The sequence below is a fragment of the Mastigoproctus giganteus genome, chromosome 1 (assembly GCF_048544385.1).
Source record: "Mastigoproctus giganteus isolate SK-2022 chromosome 1, ASM4854438v1, whole genome shotgun sequence".
Classification (NCBI taxonomy): domain Eukaryota; kingdom Metazoa; phylum Arthropoda; class Arachnida; order Uropygi; family Thelyphonidae; genus Mastigoproctus; species Mastigoproctus giganteus.
In genome coordinates, this window is record NC_143575.1 from 232,992,246 (window position 1) to 233,016,526 (window position 24,281).

At 36.2% G+C, this 24,281-nt stretch overlaps 1 protein-coding gene across 1 annotated transcript in view; it reads left to right on the forward strand.

Annotated features, from left to right (window-relative positions):
* Positions 1-24,281, forward strand: part of LOC150091608 (protein LLP homolog) — a 119,881-nt gene that overhangs the window by 78,711 nt on the left and 16,889 nt on the right. Inside the window, exon 2 of the mRNA XM_090369117.1 lies at positions 11,555-11,697. Within this exon, the coding sequence (XP_090225243.1) occupies positions 11,562-11,697 (136 nt within the window). The 5' untranslated portion in view covers positions 11,555-11,561. The remainder of the gene's footprint in view (positions 1-11,554; positions 11,698-24,281) is intronic.

Genomic DNA, 24,281 nt, shown 5'->3' on the forward strand with positions numbered 1-24,281 from the left:
GTAAAACAGAAAGAAACTGGTGTTTCGAAAATATTCCTGAAACATAATGCATAAATTTAGCACTTCCGATGCTTTTTTTAAGTACAGCTAGCCTATTTTTCCCTATGGCCTTGTATGGTATGAGATATGTTTTCATGGTAAGGAGTGGGTACGCTGATACGTTTAGAAGGTCGTGTTAACTCCAGTGAATATATTTTTGTCGTATTGGACAACTTCACCATGCAGCATTTGCTGATGTGCAATAACTGGACAAAATATCTTCTAAACACGGAGAAATATTCGAAAAATGCCGGAGAGTTTTGAAATTACAGATTTTTGACATTGTACGGTATGTACATCGAGGGGTAATTTTGTTAGGTACATCTATCTAAAAGGAAGCAGCTTCCCCCTCCCTACTTAAACCCCAGAACAGTCTGGATTTAGTGGCATGGACTCATCAAGGTGCTGAAAATGTGCCACATGGATTCTGGTGCATGTTGACTTAATTGCTTTCTACAGTTTAAAACTGAATAGTTGCAAAGTTCTACTCCAAATAGTTCATTTTACCTTATCTCAAAAGTTCTAAATTGGATTATCTGGATCTGAGGAGGCCACCACAGCATACAGAATTCAATGTCATATCTCTGGAACTGGTTGAGAGATGGACAATTCAGCCACAAAGGGATGAACTTAATTGAAAACAATTTCCAAATAACTCGGTAATCGAAATTTTGCCCCACTTGTAACGAGGGGCCCAATGTGCATCACAAAAAATACTTCCCACACCATTACACTGCAACCACCAACCTTCATTTGTTGGCACCTCGCAGGATGGGTCGAAGAAATCACGCTCTTTTCGCCATATTCTGGTCCTCTCATCAGCTTGAAACGGCAGGAACCGAAATTCGCCGCACCAAGCAATGTTTTGTTTTTGCAGTTTTGTTATTGTACCAATCTGAATACCCGCGAGACACATTAGTATGCGAAAACGTCAGCAGGACTGTAGTTTCCGAGATATTCATATGCATGTCTAGCGGCTGCTAACATGCCAAGTTGAAATCAAATTTTATTGAATCTTTGGTCTTTCACATTCTCGCATCGAATTGCACATAGACTGCATCTATACGTACCTACGCATCTAATTTATATCGCATGTACGATATAAATTAGATGCGTAGGTACGTATAGATGCGCATCTAATTTATATCGCATGTACGAGCATGTAATGCAGTTGCCGAAGGAATTGATCTATTTCATGATAATGATAGGTGTATACGTACTTAATAAGGTGGCCTCCCTCAGTGTATGTGAAATTACCGAAGTTGTTAGGAATTGGATGGTGTTCCGACCCATTTAGATTGTTGTTGTTGTTATGGGGGTTTAATGGCGCATAAGCTACTATGGCTATAATGCGCCTAACCCATTTAGAACTCTGGTCTGAAATGTAACATGCCAGGTGGAGGCAGATATTGCTAACAGGCAGGGGTCGAATCACAGTTGAATTGGCAAAGAGTGTCGTAGAAGGATATTAGGCTATTTCTGCCCAGGGATAGTTCTTGTGTTGTTATTTGTTTTATTTACAGTGTTATTTGTCATACTTAATAGTCGGCGCGTATAGAACAGTAATTATAATCACCGCCCTTCCTACACACTGGTTAGAAAAGGCCACGTCTCCGGCTTCCTGATACCCACGAGGGCCAGAGACTTTGCCATCGTGGATAGCACTGTTGGCAGAATCGCCGTCCTCCTCACATCGGGTGGAAAAGACCTGGGTTCGAGTCCCGTCGATAACGAAAGGAATTTTTATGTGCCTTTTTCACAACGTCGCTGAGTTAGTCGGTCTCAAGGAAGGGTAGAATGTTTTTTCTCCCGCAAACATGGTTTTTAGTCCAGTAAACAGAAAATCGACTACAGAACACAGTCAAATTACAGACAGTATATACAGAGCGATATGGCCTTAGTCGCTAATGTTTCTAAAACCCAACAAGAACAACCCCTTCCTGAGTGCTTTATCCAACAGAGCAAACAAATCAACAAGAGGATACACCAACTCAAGTAACACATCACTTATTTTTTATTATTTTTTTTAGGCTATCTGAATAATTAAATTCATCTGCCGTGCATTGTGTATTATGTCCTTAAATTGCATGTGATCTATGGTCGATTTGCCTGTTTTGCTGTACGAAAAACCTGAGTATTTTGGGGGAGAAACCATGCTATCTACGCCTGAGGTCGACTAATTCAACTGATTAAAGTTCCTTGCGTCATCGGCGGGATTCGAACTCGGGGCTTCTCTATCCGGGGTGGGGAGGACGGTGATGATACCACTGTGCTTCTCGCGCAGACTTACCCATAACTTCAATTGAGTTTTTGTTTTTGTATTACTTGTAACAGGATGATTTAATAAACGTCATTCTCTGCGTTTTCATTAATAATTCCGCTGCATATGGTACAAATGAATTTTTTCTTTCTAATTGTGTGTATTTTATGTTCATTTTATCATGCAGACTGCATACCTGCTATGAGAAATGAATTTCGATATGATCTTTGCTTTTTCATTGCAAAACTGCTCCAGATTATTTTCATAGGTGAAATAAATGTGGAGCAGTTTTTTAATGGCTGATAGCTGGTCGGATATCCAAGAATACACTGATACACAAGTTGACCACTTAATTTGTCAGTCCCAAGTTTTTACATATTGTTGGTAGTTGCAAAGTGTCTGTAAGTTACGTTCTTTAAGTGAACCTTTTCATGAGCTTAATGATGTAAGTTTTGAAAACTGAGCAAAGTTTTTTACGATATTCTCAAATAACATGTATTCTGTGAATTGCAAATTGCGTGTATTCTGTGAACTGTTTGTTTTTTTACTGGATGAAAATCACAGCTGTTGCGAGAAGGGACTATGCGGTCCCTGTCCGTGAGTTGTTAACTTGGGAGTGGTATTTATAAAACTTGAAGAGCTGCTCTCCTTATAAACGGATTTGAAACAGGCTGTTTTCACAACCTAGTTTCAAATCCAGTGGTAAGAAGAGGAAGGACAGACTTTACGACCATTGTGAATACCGCATATATCAGTTTATTCAATGAAACTGGTGTATATTTTTCATACCGTGAGAGGGCGCTTTGCTTTTTACATGTGTTTCTTGCTGTGATTGTAGGTAAAGACTGGTCATTTGTGAGTAATTAATATTGTTGAATTATAACTGTTTGAATTATAAAGGTCTCTTTGGTTTTACGTGCTGGTGAATTTTTAGTTTAAGGTGGATATCATTAGTGTATTAATTTTTTTTTTCTATGGAGACCAATTGTATTTTCCATGTATGTATAAATATGCGTTATGCAATAAGCGTCCTAATATTCGATTCATGTCAAAAAAAAACATACATAAATGAAATAAAATATTTTGAAATGAAATGTTTTTAAGAAAAATTTAAACTAAACATAGCGCGGAAATTCGTATTGGAATTTTGATGCATAAAATGAGTTACACGTTAGCGTAAATTTACATGTGTACCAAGATGAATTTTTTTTTTTTGAAAACTTCGTGAATCCTGTGATAATTGATGTATAAGGCAATGAATGGTTTGAGCAAGCTCAATGCTGATGGTATTCTTCCTCTTGCTCAGATTACGCACCTGAGTGGACATAAATTCAAATTGAGGAAAGATACCCGTAAAATAGATGTGCGGAAATTTGTCTTTAGCCAGCGGTTGGTTAATTGCTGAAACAAACTTCCATCTGTTGTTGTGGAAATTGACAGCTTAAATAAATTCATCGCAGAACTAGACAAACTTTTGGACTGAATGGCTGGGTGAAATGGGAATTTATTTTTTTGGCTCATGCTGTATAAGCTTGCTTTCTTACATCACATGCCTCTACTAATGCTAATGGCGTGACACCCCAAACGGTGATAATTTGTGGATGCATTCAAAATGGAATACAAACGCGAATTTGGAAATAGTAGTGTCTTGTTTTGTCTGCATGGATATTCATGATAAATTTATTTTGTGAAGAGAATTTGTTTTCTTTACTTTTTTTCATCAGTGCTTTAGAAAATGATCAAATAGGGCTTTCTATGCATGCTATTGCTGATAAAATAGGCTGCCACCAGTCAACAATATCCTGGGTGCTGAAATTAAAGCATGAAACTGGTGATGTGAAGAGAAGACCTGGATCAGGCCATAAGAGAGTGACTACGCCTTTCCAAGATTGATATTTGAAACAGCTATGCCTTTGTAATCACCATGCTAGTGCTCCTGATCAAGTGCATGAGCTATCCAAAGAGCTTTCGGAATGTGGTCTGCATGCCTATTGGCCCAAGAAGAAGCCTTTGTTGGCCCAACAGATGAGGAAGAAGCGACTTGCTTGGTCTAAAACGCATGTTTCATGGTTTCATGGACAAAAGAGCAACGGGACACCGTCATCTTTTCTGATGGGTAGAGATTCAGAAACGGGTACCCCTTTCAAAATGGCGGCGAGGAGAGGAGGGAGAAAGCAATGATTGGCGGGTTGTGACTCCGCCCACTCACTGCGTTCCCCCTCCTCTCCTCGCCCGATGGATTTCAAGTGACACGTGGACGGCACTTGGCACAGCAACAAAAATGGCGGCAGAAAACAAACGGTAAATCCAAGTAAAAATGCACGTTTTTTCGCGATAATAAAATGTCACGTGATATTTTAATGAGTCGGATATAGCTGAAAAGGGGACAAAACATTTGTACTCACATGCAATCAAATTTTTTTTCTGGCACCATTCAATTACACTCTTGCATCCTTCATTTTTCAAACACCCTAACATTTGCCCAGTGATTTGTTCCATTTTTTCTAGGGTTGAACGGAGAGAAACAAAGAAAAAACCAACAAAAAAACAAACCTGTGACAAAGGAGATTACACAGCAGCAACAGGACACCTGCACAAATGAAATACAGACTAAAAATGACCACCAGAGCCTGGAAATGGCGCAATAGTAATCAGCCATTCACATTGTGATTGGCTGATTACTATTAGTATTAGTATTAGTAACGGCCGTATGGTGCAAGAAAGCCTATGGCTTATGCTGCACCAGCCAAAAAAAAAAAAAAAAATCCGAACAAAACAATGATAAAAACAAAAATTAAATAAATAAATAATAATAATTAATAAATAAATAAAAATAATAAAATGAAATTAAAAATTAAATAAAAAGGAAATTAATCCTATCATCCTATGCGCTTCCCTTACCCGAAAGTACTATCCAGATGACCTTTGAATTTCCCCAAACTGTCGGCCTCTACCACCCATGAAGGCAACTTATTCCAGTAATTTATAACTCGCTGGCTAAAATAAAACTTCCTGCAGTCCAATCTAAACATTTCCCCCTGTAACTTGAATTTATGTCCCCTAGTTCTAGCATCATTTATAATCTTGATGTCCTCATTCATTTTAGTGATGCCTCTCAGAGCCTTAAACACCTCAATCAAATCTCCTCTAAGGTGTCCAGTTTCCAAACTCTGCAACCCACATATTCAAAGTCTTTCTTCATAAGGACGCCCTTTTGCCGATCTCACCAGGCGAGTTACCCTTCTTTGCACCCTTTCAAGAAGCTCGATGTCTTTCTTTAGGTGCGGTCTCCATACCTGAACACAGTATTCCAAGTGTGGTCCAACATAGGCCTTATACAATGGGATCATCACGTCCCTATCTCTACTTGCAAAAGTTCGATAGATCATCAATAGGACACCATGGGCCTTCCTTGCAACCTGTTTACAATGCTCAGAGAATTTCATGTCTGACCGTATCGTAACACCCAAGTCCCTTTCCTCCAGTACTGGGTTTAGTTGAACTCCACCAAGTGAATAAGTTATTTTGGGATTACTGTTTCCCAGGTGTAATACCGTACACTTTGTTGGATTAAAGCACAGCTGCCATTTTTCTGACCATTCTTGAAGTCTATCTAGGTCTCTCTGAATTGTGCAGGCAGATATGAAGTTCTCTGAGCAGTGTAGATGGGCTGCAAGAGTAGCTCATGGTGTCTTGTCAATGATATACAGGAATTTTTCTAGCAGGGATAAGGAGGCGGTTATTCCCTTGTATAAGATTTGATTGATTACTGTTGATTGGCTGATTACTATTGATTGTCTGATTACAGTTCTTCCTGTAATTTTTTGTTTCTTGTACGAGAATTAAAATTGCCATTCTTTTTCTTTATTAATTTTTATTATTTTTTTACTTTTTTTTTCTGGGGGCTACCACCCCCAGACCCCTGTCTATGTGGGGGCTCCAGCCCCCACACCCCCGGAATTATTCAGCTGAGAACAATACCAATAAACAAAAATTATTGATCGTGGTTGTTATTAAACGTGTTATCATGGTTGCAATAACCCCCGTCTAATACCTCGCACCCACGTGTTATCGTGGTTGCCGTTAGTTACGTGGCACGGGTGGCACGCAGTGCGTGTTCTCCCGTGCCAGCTGCATCCGTCTCTTAAGGAGATCACGTGACGATAGGCAGAGTCAACACCCGTCAATCACGGCTGTATCGCTAGCAGTCTGGAAGGGGTACCCGTTTCTGAATCTCTGCCTTCTGATGAATCGAAATTTAACCTGCACGACTCGGATGGGAAGCGATATGTCAGAAGACGAAAATCGGAGGCATACCATCTCGACTGCATAACACCGATTGTAAAGTTCCCCGCCAGTCAGATGGTCTGGGGATGCATAACAAGCAAAGGGGGTTGGGCGAATTAAGTTTATTAACGTTACGGTGAATGTAGAAATCTACGCTGCTATCTTGGAGGAGTGCCTGAAAGCCGTTATTAGGGATCACCACACAGATGTCCAAAACTGCATTTTTTAACACGACTTAGCACCTTGGCACACAGCAAAATTGGTAAGTTTTATGCTATTTAGATTTAATGATGAGTTTGTCTTCTTGTGTCACAAGGCTTAAAACATACACCAATGTTTTCTCTCATTTTTCTCCCTTATGGTGCAGTCATACCTCAGAAATGCTGGCATTACAGTATTGGACTGGCTCTGCAACAGTCCACATTTGAACCCTATTGAAAATTGCTGGTACATAATGTCATCTAAAATTGCTCAGAAGAAGCCAACAAGTAAGATTCAGCTGCAGGAGAGCATTGTAAAGTTGTGGTACCATGAAATTGGGCAAACCGTATATTCAGAAGTTCTATGCCAGATCGTTGCAAGGCTGTAATTGCAGCTCGAGGAGGAACAACAAAATATTGAGGACTTATTTTGCTGATTTACAGTACACAATACTAATACATTAACTTATCATTTCAGTTTGTACACGTAAATGCAATAAAATGTATGTTTGGTTGTCATGATTACCATTTGCATGATTTCTTATAATTCCATTAATTATGCATTTTACCCTTTGAGAAGATATTTATGGTATATCAGGTGGAGTCTTTTTATTGGATTTCATTCACAGAGATATGTATCCCATCTAGCAAATGCATTTCTAACATTTCTGCAACCCAAAATGCAGTGCAAAACATTATTTGCAAAATTCACAAGTGATGCAGTTTTTTTGTCTGCCATTGTAGAAGAGAGCTTCTAAAACATATATAGTTTTAATACAGCTATAACAAAAGAAAGGCTTCTTCCTCCCCTAAAGCTAACCATGTGCCTGTAACCTTAGATACCACTCTACAGTCTGAAGCTTGATAAACTAACTTTTTATAAAACTGACTTGTTTGTTATTTGGTTTTTAGGAGCATTAGCAACTAAGGCCATATTGCTCCGGGATATGCGGTGGTCATTTCCTGACCTTTCCGCATCCTCCGTATTTGGTGGTGACGGGCTCGAACCCCGGTCTAATCAAGAAGCGTGTGCTATGCACTGCTGCTCCTTCTCACCTGGCTACGGAGGCGGCACTGACTTGTTATAAGAATGGTTATTTTGAGAGAAAAATTCCATGGAAAATCACCATGTAACATCATTTCCTAATTATAAAAGAATTCAGTTTTATACCATCTGTTAAGTTTTCCAAATTTTTTAATGATTATGTGGAAATCCAGTTTGGTGCAGCTTACTGGTACTTTTTCACTCTTCCAACCCACCCCACAAAAAATGGATGATGCACGACGATGCAGTGTATATAATCAAGTTGCGCTGGAAATAATCCACTAGATTAAGAAAAAAATTGTAAACCATATTTAAAAAAAAACTTTTTTGAAAAAGTATTTTTTAAAAATTGGCATTGGTTGCTCCAATTTGTGTAGTCAACAAAATCAATAGAAGAACAATCGAAAAGCATTATTTGGAAGTAAGGAAATTGCAAACTCAGGAATTTATAAAATTTTTAGTATATTTGTGAATCTACACACAAAAACCTTGAAAGCATTGTGAATTTTGAGAACAATACTGTTGGAAAATGAACATTAAAATTTTATTTTATATATAATTTGATTGTTTTACTGAAAAATCATAGCAAATTCTATTAATATTAGAATTTTCTTTTTCGTATAATTGTAAGAAATCCATCTAACGAACTTAAATTGGGAAATTTTTTTTTTTTTTAATTCTTTCTTCAGTCCTTAAAACTAAATTTTCTCATTTTTAAATTCAAATTAATGTATTTTTTTTTGCAATATTCAAGCCATTTAATATTACATATGACTACAGCCAAACGATCAGTTTGGTTTAGTATAAGATTATGTATAAGAATGGCTATTATGCACCAAGACAAGGTACAAATGGATTCTGGTAATAGTTACTATTATCTGGTAATAGCCATACATGGTACTATGAAAAAATAATAATATTCTTATCTCTATCCTCTGGAGTATAAACAGAAGTTAAAACCCTGGAGTATAAACAGAAGAACTATTTAATTTTTTTAATGTGTCCAGTTGAATAAGCATTAATGCATCTACAAATACAAAAGTATTAGGATGAGGTGTGGTGAACAATTTGAGTTTGCACAGAATGTTTTGCATGCATTGGTTTCACTCTCTGAACAAGCTTTAGGGAAAACCCAAACGTTGGGGAAAATTTAGCAGTATTATCAGTGTAATTATCTATCAAATAATCTGAGAAGTGCTGATGCTGCTTCAGCCATCTCTTATTCTCTAGGACTTCTGTAGGGTGATGGGCACTATAGTTTTGGGAAAGGGAGTCAGAATTTTCCTATTGGTTATGTAAAAATTTCTTCTAATCTGGTTAATTTGGGAATAATGTAGTCTCACTTTCTTTATGGATAATTGTGGATGCACTTTTTTGATCCAAATAATCTGGTTGAAGGACAGTCTTTTGGATAAATAAGAATAGACTTTGGTTGTACATCTCTGCTTACAGCACCTCCACTTTCTACTATAGTTGTTTCAATATCCTTATAAAATTTATTGTTTTCTAGAAGAAGTGTTCTCTCTTTTGCCAAATATCTTTGGCCTTAGAGTGACATAAAAACACAGACTTAAATTCCACAGTGGAGAATACTGAAATGCAAAACCTAGAGAATTATACAAGTGGCCATCATCACCACTTACACAATCACACCTGCTTAAACATTGATTCTTACTTGGTCTTAAAAATTGATTAAAAATTGAAGTGGGGAAAGTATTCTGCTGCCACTCAATGAATTGATAGAAGAATGATATAAAACTATTTAGTATTATTCAAAATAATTTTGTAGGAGTATAACAACAAGAGTTTTTATAAGGACAAAGCAAAAAATTTATAATACAAACATGATTTTATAAAGTAACGTGTCGTATAGTACATAAAGTAATAATCATGTAGTACATACTGCCATCACATAACTTAGGAGTAACATAGGTTGTTATACTTGAGACTCTTAGTTTCATGTGGTGGTGGTGGTTTTAAATTAGACTAAAAACATGCCTCAGACCAGAGCAGTAAAGCAAAAAGCTGCTTTGGCTTGGGAGAGCCAGCAGTTCTCTTTCAGATCAGAGTTTTATACAGTGCTCTGCTTGTCTGTTTGCTTTGTCCTGTGTAGAAGGACATGATATGGCCAAAGGAGATGTCTTTGTGTTTTCATGTAAAGAGTGTCAGAGCAGTGCAAATTTAGTGTTCTGATGGGCTTATATGAGGGCTAGAAGAACAGGATTGATGCCTTTGAAGGAATTGAAATGGGGAACTCATCAAGCACTAAGCCAGCTAAAGGCACACACTTGTGCATCATACAAAGCAACAACATCCTCAATGGCAGAGGGATCTGGTCTTATTAATTGTGGTTATTAATATTAATGAAGGCAGAATTTTCACTGTTGAAGAGAATTCCAGAACTCAGGGGCATAAATTCAAATTACAGGGAAGAGGTTTAGACTAGATTGTAGGAAGTTTTCTTTTAGCAGGAAAGTTGATTGCTGGAAAGGTTGCCTTTGCAGGTAGTTGAGGCTGACAGTTTGAATAAATTCAAGGGTCATCTGGATAGTTACCTATGTGAGGAGGGAAACAAATAATTTGTATTTTCTTATTTACTCTTTTTCCCCCCACCTAGTACATTAAAATCATGTGGCTTCCTTGCACTATATGGTTATTACTTAACATGTTTCTTGCTGCTGCCTGTATTTGAGAGGTTGCTTTCAATGTGCCCCAGTTTTCAGAATGTCAAGGATGGCATCTGAAATGTTGTCCTTGACATTTCAGAATAAATTTTGCAAAATACCAAAGAATAAATAAAACTGTGTACCAAGTCTTTATAGCACACAGTTGACCATAAACAAAAACCAAGGGTTTGTTGCAAATAGCACAGAGCCAATCAGTGTGCCGGTAACAAGCATTTATTAATTTTATGTGCATTTACTTTTATTGACTGCTTAAGAATAATTTCATGTTTGTGTCATGGCACATTACTTCGGTGCTATGACACAAACATGGTTTTATCAAGCTTGAAACAAAACTTGTTTCAAGCTTGGTAAAAATACATTGACTGCGTATTTGAAACAGCTTCATATACATGATTAATGCAACATAGAATGGCATATGATACTGCAGAAGTGTACTCCACTGCATAGCTAGAAAAATTTGAACTATTATTGGTTGTACTGTTGCTTGACCATTACCATAACTTTTGGGTATCTTCTTGTAAGTTACATATAAAATACAGTTGAACATCTTTTTTTTCAGATTTGTATATTTTTTTTGAAGCTATATTAAATTCATAGTAATGGTTCATAAACATCAAATGCAATACAGAATTTGATTGCCATGCAGAATGACACGTCACATTTGGAAACAAGCTGCTATGGCATATATCACATTTGGAGACAGCTGTAATGGCAGAAAACAAAACTTAGCTAAGCTAGCTCTATTTATTATTGGGCCAGGTTTTTTTTTTTGTATGGTCTTGATTTTTTACTTTGACCTTGTTGCCTAAGTTTTGCAGGTAGTGCATAATTGTGGAATAAATTTGGTGAGCCCTGTTAATTTTGGAAGAGCTTTATTTATCACATTATTTATAAGGGTGCTGCTTCACCCTTGAAGGGAAAAAAATCTAATTTGGCACTTACTTTTGTTTTCATTTTTTATGTGTAATTTGATAAAAATTGTGAGATTGAATGTGCATTTAAAGACAAATATATATACTGTATTTATATTTTCCAGAAAGAAAATGGCTAAAAGTTTGAGAAGTAAGTGGAAGAGAAAAATGAAAGCTATTAAACGTGTGAGATATGCAGCTAAAGAACTAGCTTCATTAAAAAAAATCCTAGAAAATACAGATGTTGATATGTCAGATGTCTGTACAGGTATGGTAAAAGCTTTTTATAAATAAATGTGGGAATTGGTTCATGGGATTAGAGGGGAATGAAATGTAGATATAATTTTACAGACTTGAGTAGATTAAGTCAATAGAGAAATAATTCTTAAAATTTTTTTGTCTTTTCACAGCTAGTTTGTGAATTGTAATCTAGTTTATAATACAGCAGGCTGTTAATATTCGTGGTACAAGTTTTTACGGAAAAATTTTCCAACTTTGTACCTTGCCTATCATGGTCTAGACCAGAGGTCCCCAACCTTTTGCTTTCAATGGGCCCCATTTGCAATCTGAAAGTTCACAAGGGCCGTAACGAAAACCATTTCTACCATTTCTTTGCAGATCTTACTAAAAACAACTTTACGTATTTGTTTTCATAGCTTTAGAATAGAATGCAGGGCAGCCACTAAAAATTACTCACATACAGTAATGTTAACCCAAAGATGAACAAATTGTCCATTTATAATTAAGTGTGAAGAATGGATACATTGCTTGAAATATAAATAACAATGAGTCAATGACACACACACACACACACAACAAAATAAATTCGTGATATATACAGGTAGTTCTCGCTTTACGAGTTCCCGGGTTTACGAGTTTTTTTTCCCAAGTATCAAGTATCAACAAAATCGAAAATATGAACATTAATTGCAAAAAAATGAATGTTAAATATTCATAAATACTGCATTCGAAACCACGTGCGTAGCTATACAATAGAGGTATCCTGCTTTACGATATTAATTAGTTCGAGAGACGGTGCCTCCGTAGCCAGGTAGGCAGGAGCGGCAGTGCGTAGCACACACTTCTTGATTAGACCAGGGTTTGAGCCCATGAGCACCAAATACAGAGGATGCGGAAAGGTCAGGGAATGACCACCGCATATCCCCGGAGCAATATGGCCTTAGTTGCTAATGCTCTTAAAAACCAAATATCAACAAGTTCCAGAGACACCATCCTATTGTTAAAATATCGTAATGTGAACCCAATAACACATTGTTTTTTTGTAATTCATTTCAAGATCCTGGAAGTTGAAATTTTCGCTGCATAACTAAGCTATTTATCTCTCTAAAATGTCATTTTTAAGGTCACGAGCATGACCTTAAGGCCATATAAAAGGTCCTGAGTGTGGTTTGTAAATTGTATTAGTTACCAATTCAAATCATTAAAATGCACTACACTTTCATCGTTATCATATGTTCCGTTATAAGAATCAATTTTAAACGTCATTGTGATATTTTTCTAAAGCACATTTCTGGAGGTCACGACCATAAAACAATTTGCACTTTCCGATATTTCGGGCTTTTCTGTTACTGCAAGCAATTATAAACGGGTAGTAAACTCGATCTTCTTGCATTTGCAAAAATACTGATAGCTGGAATTGTGTGTTTTTTTTACATTATTATGGTGAAATGTGTTTCCCCTTTACTGAAATCTTTAATTGTATAAAAAACATAAATTTTCAGAATCTTCTCTTCATTCCTTTTATTTTAAGCTTCATAAACTTGTTACTCCATGCGAATCGTGTTAGTTGTAATTTGTGTGTGTTAAAAAATGCTTATGCATCTATTGAAATTTATAAAGAAAATAGAAGAAAATAGAAAATATAAATAAACGCCTCTTGAAGCATTTCTGAAGAAGGCGACTCCTGCAACAAACTAAAGTGTGCCGAGCCAATATCATAATCAACGAGTGTGCATTTAGTGGTTGATGATGAAGAACAAATATTCTTTACCATTTGTAAGTTGTAAATAATTTCTCTATTATTATAATTTGCTTGATTTTACAGGCTTCATTTTCATTTCTTTCGATAAATAAATAATTTAAACATAAACTAATTAGCTAACTAATTTCATTGTTGAGAACATAACCCTTATTTTTAACCTTATGTCTATGGGTTGTTTGTTTGTTATTTGGTTTTTAGGAGCATTAGCAACTAAGGCCATATTGCTCCGGGATATGTGGTGGTCATTCCCTGACCTTTCCACATTCTCCGTATTTGGTGGTGACGGGCTCAAACCCCGGTCTAATCAAGAAGCGTGTGCACCTATGTCTATGGGAAATAAATTCCCGCTTTATGAGTTTTTGCTTTACGAGCGCGCACGAGAAACAAATTAACTTGTAAAGTCGAGAGCTACCTGTACATATTTATTTTTGAATAACTTATTCGTCCATGTCATAAAATTATATTTCTTTTTACATTTCTTATTACAAACACAGATTACATTTTTGTTAATTAATTAATACAAATCACATTTCTTTTTACATATGTTCAATGAGACACTTGAGGCTGCAGTTTATTTATAAGTTTCTCAATATCTACTTCAATGTTTGTTTCCCATAACCTTAAGATTTCATGTAAATGTTCATCAGAAATTCGAGTCCTGTATTTAGATTTGATCATTTTCATTTTAGAAAATGTTGACTCACAAATATATCTACTGCCTTATATGTGTCCTTCAAAATGTCTTGCTTGTAGGTCAATTAATTCCATCTGATAGATTTCAGATGCTTCCTCTGGGGATACATCAGATGGATTCTAAAACATTTTTATTTCCTTTGCATGCATATGGAAATCTTTGAATCTGTTCTTGAAAGCTTTAGTGCCTCTATGTATCTTTCTACAGAAGACAGAAATCATTTCTCCATTAGTATTAGTAATGGCCACATGGTGCAAGGAAGCCTATGGCTTATGCTGCACCAGTGAAAAAAAAACAAATAATAATAAAATAAAATAATAAGAATAAAAAAAATTAATAATAATAAGAAGAAAATTAAAAAAAAATTAATAAGAGAAAAGGAAATGGGCAACCTATGCATTTCCATCCTCCTTTAGGTAATTGTCCAGCTGACCTTTGAATTTTCCCAGACTGTCAGCCTCCACCATCCATGTAGGTAACTTATTCCAGTAATTTATAACTCGCTGGCTAAAATAAAACTTTCTGCAATCCAGTCTAACAACTCCCCTCATAACTTGAAATCATGGCTCCTAATTCTAAAATCATTTATAACAGTGAAAATTTTGTTCTTATTCATTTTGCTTATGCCTCTCTGAGCCTTAAACACCTCAATCAAGTTTCCTCTAAGTGCCCAGTTTCCAAACTCTGCAACCGACATATTTGAAGTCTTTCTTCATATGGACACCCAATCTCACCAGGCAAGTTACCCGTCTTTGGACCCTTTCAAGAAGAACAATGTCTTTCTTAAATACTTGAACACAGTACTTCAAGTGTGGTCTAACAATAGCCTTATATAATGGGATTATGACGTCCTTATCTCTACTAGCGATTGTTCGATTAATCATCGATAGGACACCATGGGCCCTCCTTGCAACCAGTCTACAATGCTCAAAGAACTTCATATCTGACTGTATCGTAATACCCAAGTCTCTTTCCTCCACTACTGGCTTTAGTTCAACTCCACCAAGTGTATAAGTTATTTTGGGATTACTGTTCCTTGCTGGATTAAAGCATAGCTGCCATTTTTCTGACCATCTCTGAAGTCTATCTAGGTCATTCTGAAGAAGCTCTGCTTGGTGGCAATCATTAACTACTCTACCAATCTTTACATCATCTGCAAATTTAGACATCATGCCTTCTATCCCTTCATCAATGTCATTTATGAAAATCAAAAACAACAGTGGTCCTAATACTGATCCTTGGGGAACCCCACTTCTTACATCAACCCAATCTGAGGAATAACCATTTATCACAACCCTCTGCCTCCTGCCCCGAAGTCACCCTGCTATCCATCTAAGGATTTTCCTGTGGTTCCAACCTGTTCCAGCTTATAAAGTAACCGCTCACGTGGGACTGAGTCAAATGCTTTGCTGAAATCCAAATAAACAACGTCGAAATTATTCCTTAAGTCCAGCTCTTGAGTCCCTGTCAAAATTGCTAACCAGATTAGTTAAACATGATTTTCCCTTTACAAAACCATGCTGAGTATCCTTCAGAATTCCATTTCTTTCTAAGTGATCTTGAATTCCACCTTGATCTTAGTCTCCATGATTTTCTCTATTACTGAAGTTAGACTAACCGGCCGGTAATTTCCCACTTCACTCTTAGAATCGCCCTTATGTATTGGAGATACATTGGCACTTTTCCAATCCAATTGAATCACTCCCGAATCCAGCAATGCTCTCATAATTAGCCTCAATGGTTCAATGCACTCAGTAGATCCTCCCTTAAGATTATAGGGTAAATGCCATCAATCCCAGGAGCCTTACTGGCCTGTAGGCTCAAAAGTTTTTTCATTAAATAAATGCGTGAAATTTCAACATCATTAATTACATTTTTTTCAACTTCACCCCCATAATTGTAGTTATTTACAGCAAGAGAAATGCACAAAATTGCATTCACAAAATTGTTTCACCAAAATATTCAGTTTCTCTTTAAATGCTTTCACCTCAGTGAACATATCTGATAAAAACCTTCCTTTGCCCTGTAATCATAAATTTAAATTATTCAGATGCTCCACGATATCAGTTAAGAAAGCCAAAGCCCAAATCCATTCTGAGTCAGAAAATTCCTTTTTAGTTCTTCCTTTTTCTGTTAGAAATATGTTAATTTCATGATGAAGAGAAAAATACTGTTTAAGGACATTTCCTCTACTAAGCCACCCAACTTCAGTGTGGCACAGCACATCCTCATATTCTGCATTTATCTCAGACAGAAAATTTCTAAATTGCCTGTGAATCAGTCCATAACACCTGATGAAATTAATGCTTGAAACAACATTCATACCGGCCAGGCTAGCCAGGTGGGTAAAGTGCCTGCCTGGCGGGTTTGAATCCCGCCTCGGGCTTGGATCAGAGTAAAATGCAAAAATTTTGGGAGGTGTATTATGGCCACAGAAGCCGATATGCCAAAAAAAAAAAAAAAAAAAAACATTCATCATATCTTCAAATTTTAAAATTTTTCTGCATCAAGTCTGTTGGTGAATGATACAATGAAACTGCATAGGAATGGTACCATTAACTTTCACTATTTCTTCATTAATTCAGGTAACTACTCCAGATTTTTCTCCTACCATATTTCTTGCACCATCAGTTGTCATACTTTTTAATTTATTCCAGCTCAGATTAAGATTCCTTAAACTTTTAGACACTTTCATATTTTTCTGCTGTTGTATCTGTCATACTTTGAAGAGTACACAGCTCCTCTATGATCACCAACTTGGAATCTAATAGAAATTAATCAGATATTGCATTGCATCATTGAATAAAAATTAAAAGGTTGAGCGGTGCCTGTTATATCAAAGCTCTCGTCGAGAGCTAATGAAAAATACTGAAATTCTTTTGCTTTTTCAGTCAAAGTAGAATAGAGCTCTTCTCATATGTCCTCCAAATGCCTTGTAATCATAGAATACTTTGTAAATTATCAGGACATACTTCTTTCATTACTGTTAACATGCAAGTCTTTATAAATTCACCATCAGTGAATGGGGTCATCTCTCACAAATATGCTTAGCCACAAGGTAGCTAGCATACACACCTGACAAATTATCTTTTAAAACTTTTTTGAAACAACTTTGTTGGTTATTCAAAGATTTTTTTTCAGTGCCCTCAGCTTTTTCAATCATGCATTTCCACGAAATGATGAATACTCTTTATGACGGGATTCATAGTGTCTCTTAATATTGAACAATTTTAAACTATTAACAGTTTCATGGCATATCAAAGTGCCTTTTTGTTGTGTGAAACAAAAAATATTCATTTGTCCAACTATCATTGAATTTACGGCCTTCATTTATATTTCACTTTCTTGTTGTGATTTCATGTGACCAAATCAAGTTCTTTAAGGATTACTTTGTTATACCTTCTTGAGATTATTTGAAAAAATAAAATAAAAAACTGTTGTGTATTTCAGTAATTAAATTATTTGTTATACTGCACTGCTCATAACTCTAATGGTATGGAAAAAGGAGAGAAAATTTAATTAGCTATTATTAAATGAGGCACGAAGCTATGGCAATAAGTATTACTATTGCTTTTATCTATTTTTTAGTACCTTTAGCAATAACTAAGTTAGTAGTGGGGTTAAAAATGTTTCACTGTCAATTTGCATGTCACTAAAATCTTAAGAACAGAAAAATACGATCCCAAAGGAAATTATCACTGAAAATATTCGAGTTAGGACTTACCTTACTATCAGAAATAGGTTTCTTCTCCCCTTCTATATTGCACAATGTAAGCACAAGACAGAATGAGAATACTGGAACAAGACTGAGATCATGACTGACAATAATGCAATGCAATATGTTACATTTGATTTGTTGCATAATGATTCTTTATTATTAACTGCTGCTGAGTGTTTGAAGTTTAAGAAAAGACACCTAAACAAATTTAAGCTTGATTAATTAAATTAAATATCTTTATTGCAGGCAGTGATTGGTTACATGATTGCCTGATGCAATAATACCACAACAGCGACAATGCTAGGGGTTTAACATTAAATAACTTATACAGGAAAAATTACTTAAAACATATATTAGGACATACAACGTATAATTACATATTTTACATATAAAATTAATATTAACATGTGAAATGAAGACACATGAAAAGCGATGAAAAGAGGATGGCAGTCACTTGGTTGAAGACGAAAGCTGGTCCCTGATGATGTGTCTTCTGTACGATTTGTCCTCTATGAACTTTTTGTAGTCCACATCCATCTCCTGGACATTGTGGAGCATCTCCATGGGCAGGAATCTATCCCCTATTCTGAGCCTCCATGCCACAGACTGCAGAGAGGGGAGGGCTCTTAAGGGTTTTGGGGGATTCTCCAATTGCACATCTGCCAAAAATTTGGCGTATTGACTTCACACGCTATCATTTTAATTGACACAAGCATGCGGAGGGCAAATATCCGTTTTGAGACTTTTCTGTAATTTAGAAGTTGGGTGATATCTGAAGTATGTATGAGTGGTGGCAGTTTATGCTTGAAGAGGATTCACCGAAGAAGCCAGTACTCATCAGATGCAGTGGTTTTTAGCGTGGTTTTCGTTGCCGATGCCCAGATTTCTGACCCGTAGGTGATGGCTGGCTGCACCATGATTGTTACCATTAGTAAATTATTGTGCCACGCAAGTTCTAAAAATAAGTTCTAATACGAGACAACAATGAAATGGAACACATGCATTTGATCACAGGCTGTTTCATATCTTATTTCACACTTCCCGTACATTAAATTTATTGCTAAAGGTTCTGTGAAACCATTAGAAATCAGATTATTCTGAAATATAAATACTTCTCTGTGGCCGAGGGTGCCGCATTGAAGTGGTCCAGGGGCCACTGGTTGGGGACCCCTGGTCTAGACACTTGATTATCTGTGTTGCAGAAGATTACATCACTGTGGAAAAATACATACACAGGTGCAATTTACTGTATGAATGACTATATTTTCTGTTTGTTTGTTTGTTATTTGGTTTTTAGGAACATTAGCAACTAAGCCCATATTGCTCCGGGGATATGCGGTGGTCATTCCCTGACCTTTCCGCATCCTCCGTATTTGGTGGTCACAGGCTCGAACCCCGGTCTAATCAAGAAGCGTGTGCTACGCACTGCTGCTCCTGCCCACCTGGCTACGGAGGTGCCATATTTTCTGTGAAATTTAAATTAAGTGGTTAAAAAAAAAAAAAAAAATTTAAGAACTATGTCGAAAAGTGTCATCAGACGAGAAAAATTCATGTTTCTAAGTGCACGTACATTACTTTTTAGTTAAATTACATAAAATAAAATGTAGAATTTAATTACATATAGAATATTATTATGTAGAGGGTTGTTTGAAAGTTGCAGGGAACAAATGCAGGAGCATATTCTACTGCTAAAAATAAGAAAAAAGTTATGTCTCAAAAGTCTATTTCTGAAGTATTAAACATTAATCAAATTAAAAAATATATATAAAATGGCAAAACATTACTTAAAATTACTGTTATGAAAATGTGTCTATGTAAAACAGACTTTAAACAGAACAAAACTATTCACGTCAGTGTTGGTATGTACCAACACTGACATGAATAGTGTTCTTCCACTACATGAATCATACCATTTACTCAGTTATGAATAACCAGTGTGGCAAAGTACATATTAGCAGCGTCAGTGTGTCTGTTACTTGACTTTCATATCCTGTGGCAGCTACCTCATTGTTTACAGTATGACATTTGTTAAATTGATATTATGGGAAACACTACAAATCTCTTTACATTTTCCAAGTTAATTGATATGATTTTAATTTATGGTAAGGTTCGTAAGAATTCCATAACTGCTGTTTGCAGATATGCCAAAAATTTTCCAACTCTATGGGTACCAAATCATAAAATAGTTGCTGTTGCGGAGAGATGACTTAGAGAAACAGGTATACTGCAGCCATTATGAGTTGGCATTATGGTAGGAGATTGACAAACTCAACTGTTGAAGAGCAAGCTTTGTGTTCTGCAAATATCTCCTTCTCAACAAGTACCAGAGGGTTGCTATGTTATGTAAATGTTTCATTTACAAGTGTATGGAGGACATTACATGAAAAGCAGTTGTATCCATTTCACAGTACACCTGTACAAGAATTTTTTCCACAAGATATGAATAAATGCAGAAACTTTGTCAGCAGCTGATATTGCAATGTACATGCGAATCTCAATTTCCCAGCTATGTTCTGGTTACAGAAGAATCATGTTTTACAAGAAATGAAATTCTCAACTCTTGAAACATTTATATTTATATCTGGGCAGAAGAAAACCCACATATGACTATCAGAACTCGGAAAATAAAGTAAAATAAAGACCAATAACCACATTTTCTGCAGAATAATATGGGAAATATTGGAAGACAGACTCCCCCCCGCACACACAAAAATTGGCAGAGGATGTAGCTTATGCATGATGGTGTAGTCCACTTTTACTGTGATGTTTTTGACTTTTTTAAATACAGAGTACAATAACCATTTGTTTAGTTGAAATGGCTCTGTACAATGGCTACCCTGATCATTCACCTCACATCTTTGGATTACTTTGTGTGGGGTCACATGAAATCCATGGTTTATTCTAGGTCAGCCCAAATTAATTCAGAAATTGCATTCTGGAAGCTGCTGACACCATTAGGAATAGTCCTGCAACAATAAGACATACCAGGAACAAAATTGATATCTCTTTGAACAGCTGCCTTTAGATGTTTTCCTTTTAGAGGTTTATTTCAGTTTCTTATGTTTTGTAATTTGTGATTAATGTATAATATTGTGGAAATAAAGACTTTTGAGACATGTTTTTTTCTTATTTTATCTGTAGAATATGTTCCTGTTGTTCTCTGCAATTAAGAAAACTTAATATTGTATAAATGTTTGCGTCGTGATCATAAAAACAAACAAATTTAGATATAATCCAGCAAATATATGTTCATTTAGCTGGTATTAGGATATAAATATGAAGAAAATAAAATTTTACGAAAATGTTTTGTATTCAAAACAAAGTGAAATACAATCAAATCAAATATAACATGAATAAGGAAATTTTTTAAACAATAAACTTTTTTAATGCCTTAAACCAGTGGTTTTCCACCGGGGTGCCACAATAACATTCTTGGGGTGCCGTAATACATGTATGCAGATATGAATGTTGCTTACTGCTGTCACTATATGTATGAGTTGTCACATGTGGTATCATCACTGTAATTTTGGTTTAAGTTACTTAAAGTTATTATTATTATTATATATATTTTTAAAATTTATACATTTATTTCATTATAAAAAGGTGTACGGTATCCATTGTACTGTATCTTTTTAATTTTGTGGTGATCTATAATTGATCTTCATTTAGTACCTCTATATAAAGAATAAAATTATTATATAGGTATATAATAAAAGGTTGAAAACCACTGTGTTAGGTATTTCTTTTGGCCTAGGGGTTCTGTGAAAAAATTGCTGGGACACTAAGGGTGCCGTGAACCGAGAAAGTTTGAGAACCTCTGCCTTAAACAGTAATAAATATATATTTAAAATATACATGGTCCAGTCCCTCCTGAATTGTGTATCATTGTTTTGAGGAAATTCAAATTTGTTGAACAAAGGTCCTTTATTTTATTGTCTTTTGTTCTTCATGCTTTAATGTTGTCGTTTTCATTTAATTTTTTCTCTTAGAACAATTTTCTTTTACAAAGTGATTGTAAGAACCATTCTGAAAGAATGTTTGGAATTGTATCATTAATTCTCATTTAGGAAATGATCTCCATTCTGTATACATAGAAAAAGAGAGTAGTCAAGTCAAATTAGTGAATTCTGAATCAGTGAAGTTTTATTGTAAATACCTTTGTAAATACTTTTGCACAATGATTTCTCTAAATACCTAAAGCAAAATATAAACGTGGGTGAATTCCATATGTTCTGAAAAAAGCTGATTGAATGTAGAAGCTGCACATGTGCCAATTCTCAACTTCCATGTATATGGTAAAACGACCTTTTACAAAATGTATCTAGAAAAGTCAATGTGGAAGCATTTCATACAGTTTGTATGAGCTGATGTATTGTGACTAGTATCTTTTACAAGTTCTAATACATGTATGCAGATATGAATGTTGCTTACTGCTGTCACTGTATGTATGAGTTGTCACATGTGGTATCATCACTGTATGCTTGATATCTGCCTTTGACTCTACAAAGAATGGAGAACCAGCTGGTAACAAGGATAGAAGATGAAGATCGAATTGTTCTGTAATGCCAATTATACATGGGAACATTGGATAATAACATAAAGCTATCTCTGCCAGTGCAGATGGGCATCAAGGAAGCTAGAGATTAAGGAATTTGTGAGCAGAAACATTTGAATAGCCTTCAATCAGGTAAGAAGTAGTTTGCTTAGGGGACCAGGTGAGTGATAATAAATTCCACATGATGCTAAGGTTAGTGATTGTTTAACAACACAAGAGCAGACTGGAACAAAAGTTCAGTGATCTTCCAACATCTGAGGACAAAAGTTTCAACTGCAGTTGACCTGAAAGGACTATTGCCAGACCAGATAGGATTGCTACTGAAGAATACAACACAATATTGGCTAAGAACAAACTAAATACTGCTTTCAAAAGAATAGGAAGAAGTATGCTAAACTAAAGCTTGGAAAGACAGATACATGTGTTTCATGTGTCTAATGTAGTTGCAGTTTCTTAGTCTCTTCCATATCCACTGTTCACCTGTTAATGTTGCAATGAGCCAAGCCATTCTTACACAGTGTTTTTTTAGTATATGTGAATAGTGAATTGCTTTGTTGGAGCATTATTATGACTGGCCACTCAGCTACCAGGAAGCAGTAGCAACCTGTGCTTCGTGGTATTTGCTTGACCCTGCCACAATGAGGTGGATCATCTTATAGTATATTTGTACTGGACTATTTTCTTGTTTTGAAGTGCAGGAGGAAAGCCTTTGATAAAAACCATAAACTGAAATGGGAGATAGTAGGAGAGTGGACAGATGAGGATGGAGAAAGCAGCGGCATTCCTATTGAAATAGAAAGGTAGGAGTTTTAAGTACAGTAAAACCATGGAAGGCCATTTGAGGTTGCATTATGAACATGAGGTTAAGGGAAGTAGTTTTCTTTGCCCAACAAAGAGGACCAAGAAAGTCCGTTGATGTCAGCAAGGTCCTAAGGCAGTTTTACAGGTGGTTGCCCTTCTGCAGTGTATAGATTGCCTGTGTCCTAGGACACCATGACATAACCTGTGGTGATACCAGGAGTTAGCAAGGAGGTGGGTTAGTCTGTGTGTGGGAGGAAGGTCAGGTGATGGTGGAAAGATGGCTGGATACTAATGAGTGCACCCTGAGTAGGTCATTAAAGAGATCCTGCCTTGCAGTATGTAGGGCCAGCAAGGTTTGTTTGTTTGTTTGTTTTTGGGTTTTATTGGCGCATTAGCAACTAAGGCTATAATGTGCCAAAACCAGGTGGGCCAGCAAGGAACAGAAGGGATAATCTGAAGAGGGAATCCTACTCTTGGTATCAGGTTTGCAACAAGATCAAGATTATCCCTTCTGTTCTGAACAGGTGAGGGTCTTAATTCGATGTACAGTTGGCAGTAAACTAGCAGACGTGCCTGGTCTTCATCCATTCCACACAAACGTAAATTGCTTTGGCTAATACTTAGACTTGCAAGTTTTTTGCAAGTCTAAGTATTACTTGGTTTAATCCCGGTCTGCATGCCAGAAGTGGCATGCAGACCGGGATTAAACCAAGGCATTATTTTGGGGTTGATAGTGCTTGAGTTTGAAGATTTTTGTTACCATCACACTTGTAACAGGTGAATTATTTTGGCATGAATCCTTTTCTTCTCAGCATTTATAGTGGCATTAAGATCCAGCTTGAAGTCTTCATTGGTTTCAGTTTTAGTAGGGATGTTACATTAGGGTGCATGATAGTCCAGTACACTGTACTGGACTTTATTAGCTCAGTGGGCAGTTTACCTGTGATGACTAGCAGGGCAACAATTGACATAGTTCCAACAGGCTCTTGAGATGTATGGTGCCTCCGTAGCCAGGTGGGCAGGAGCAGCAGTGTGTAGCACACGTTTCTTGATTAGACTGGGGTTCAAGTCTGTGACCACCA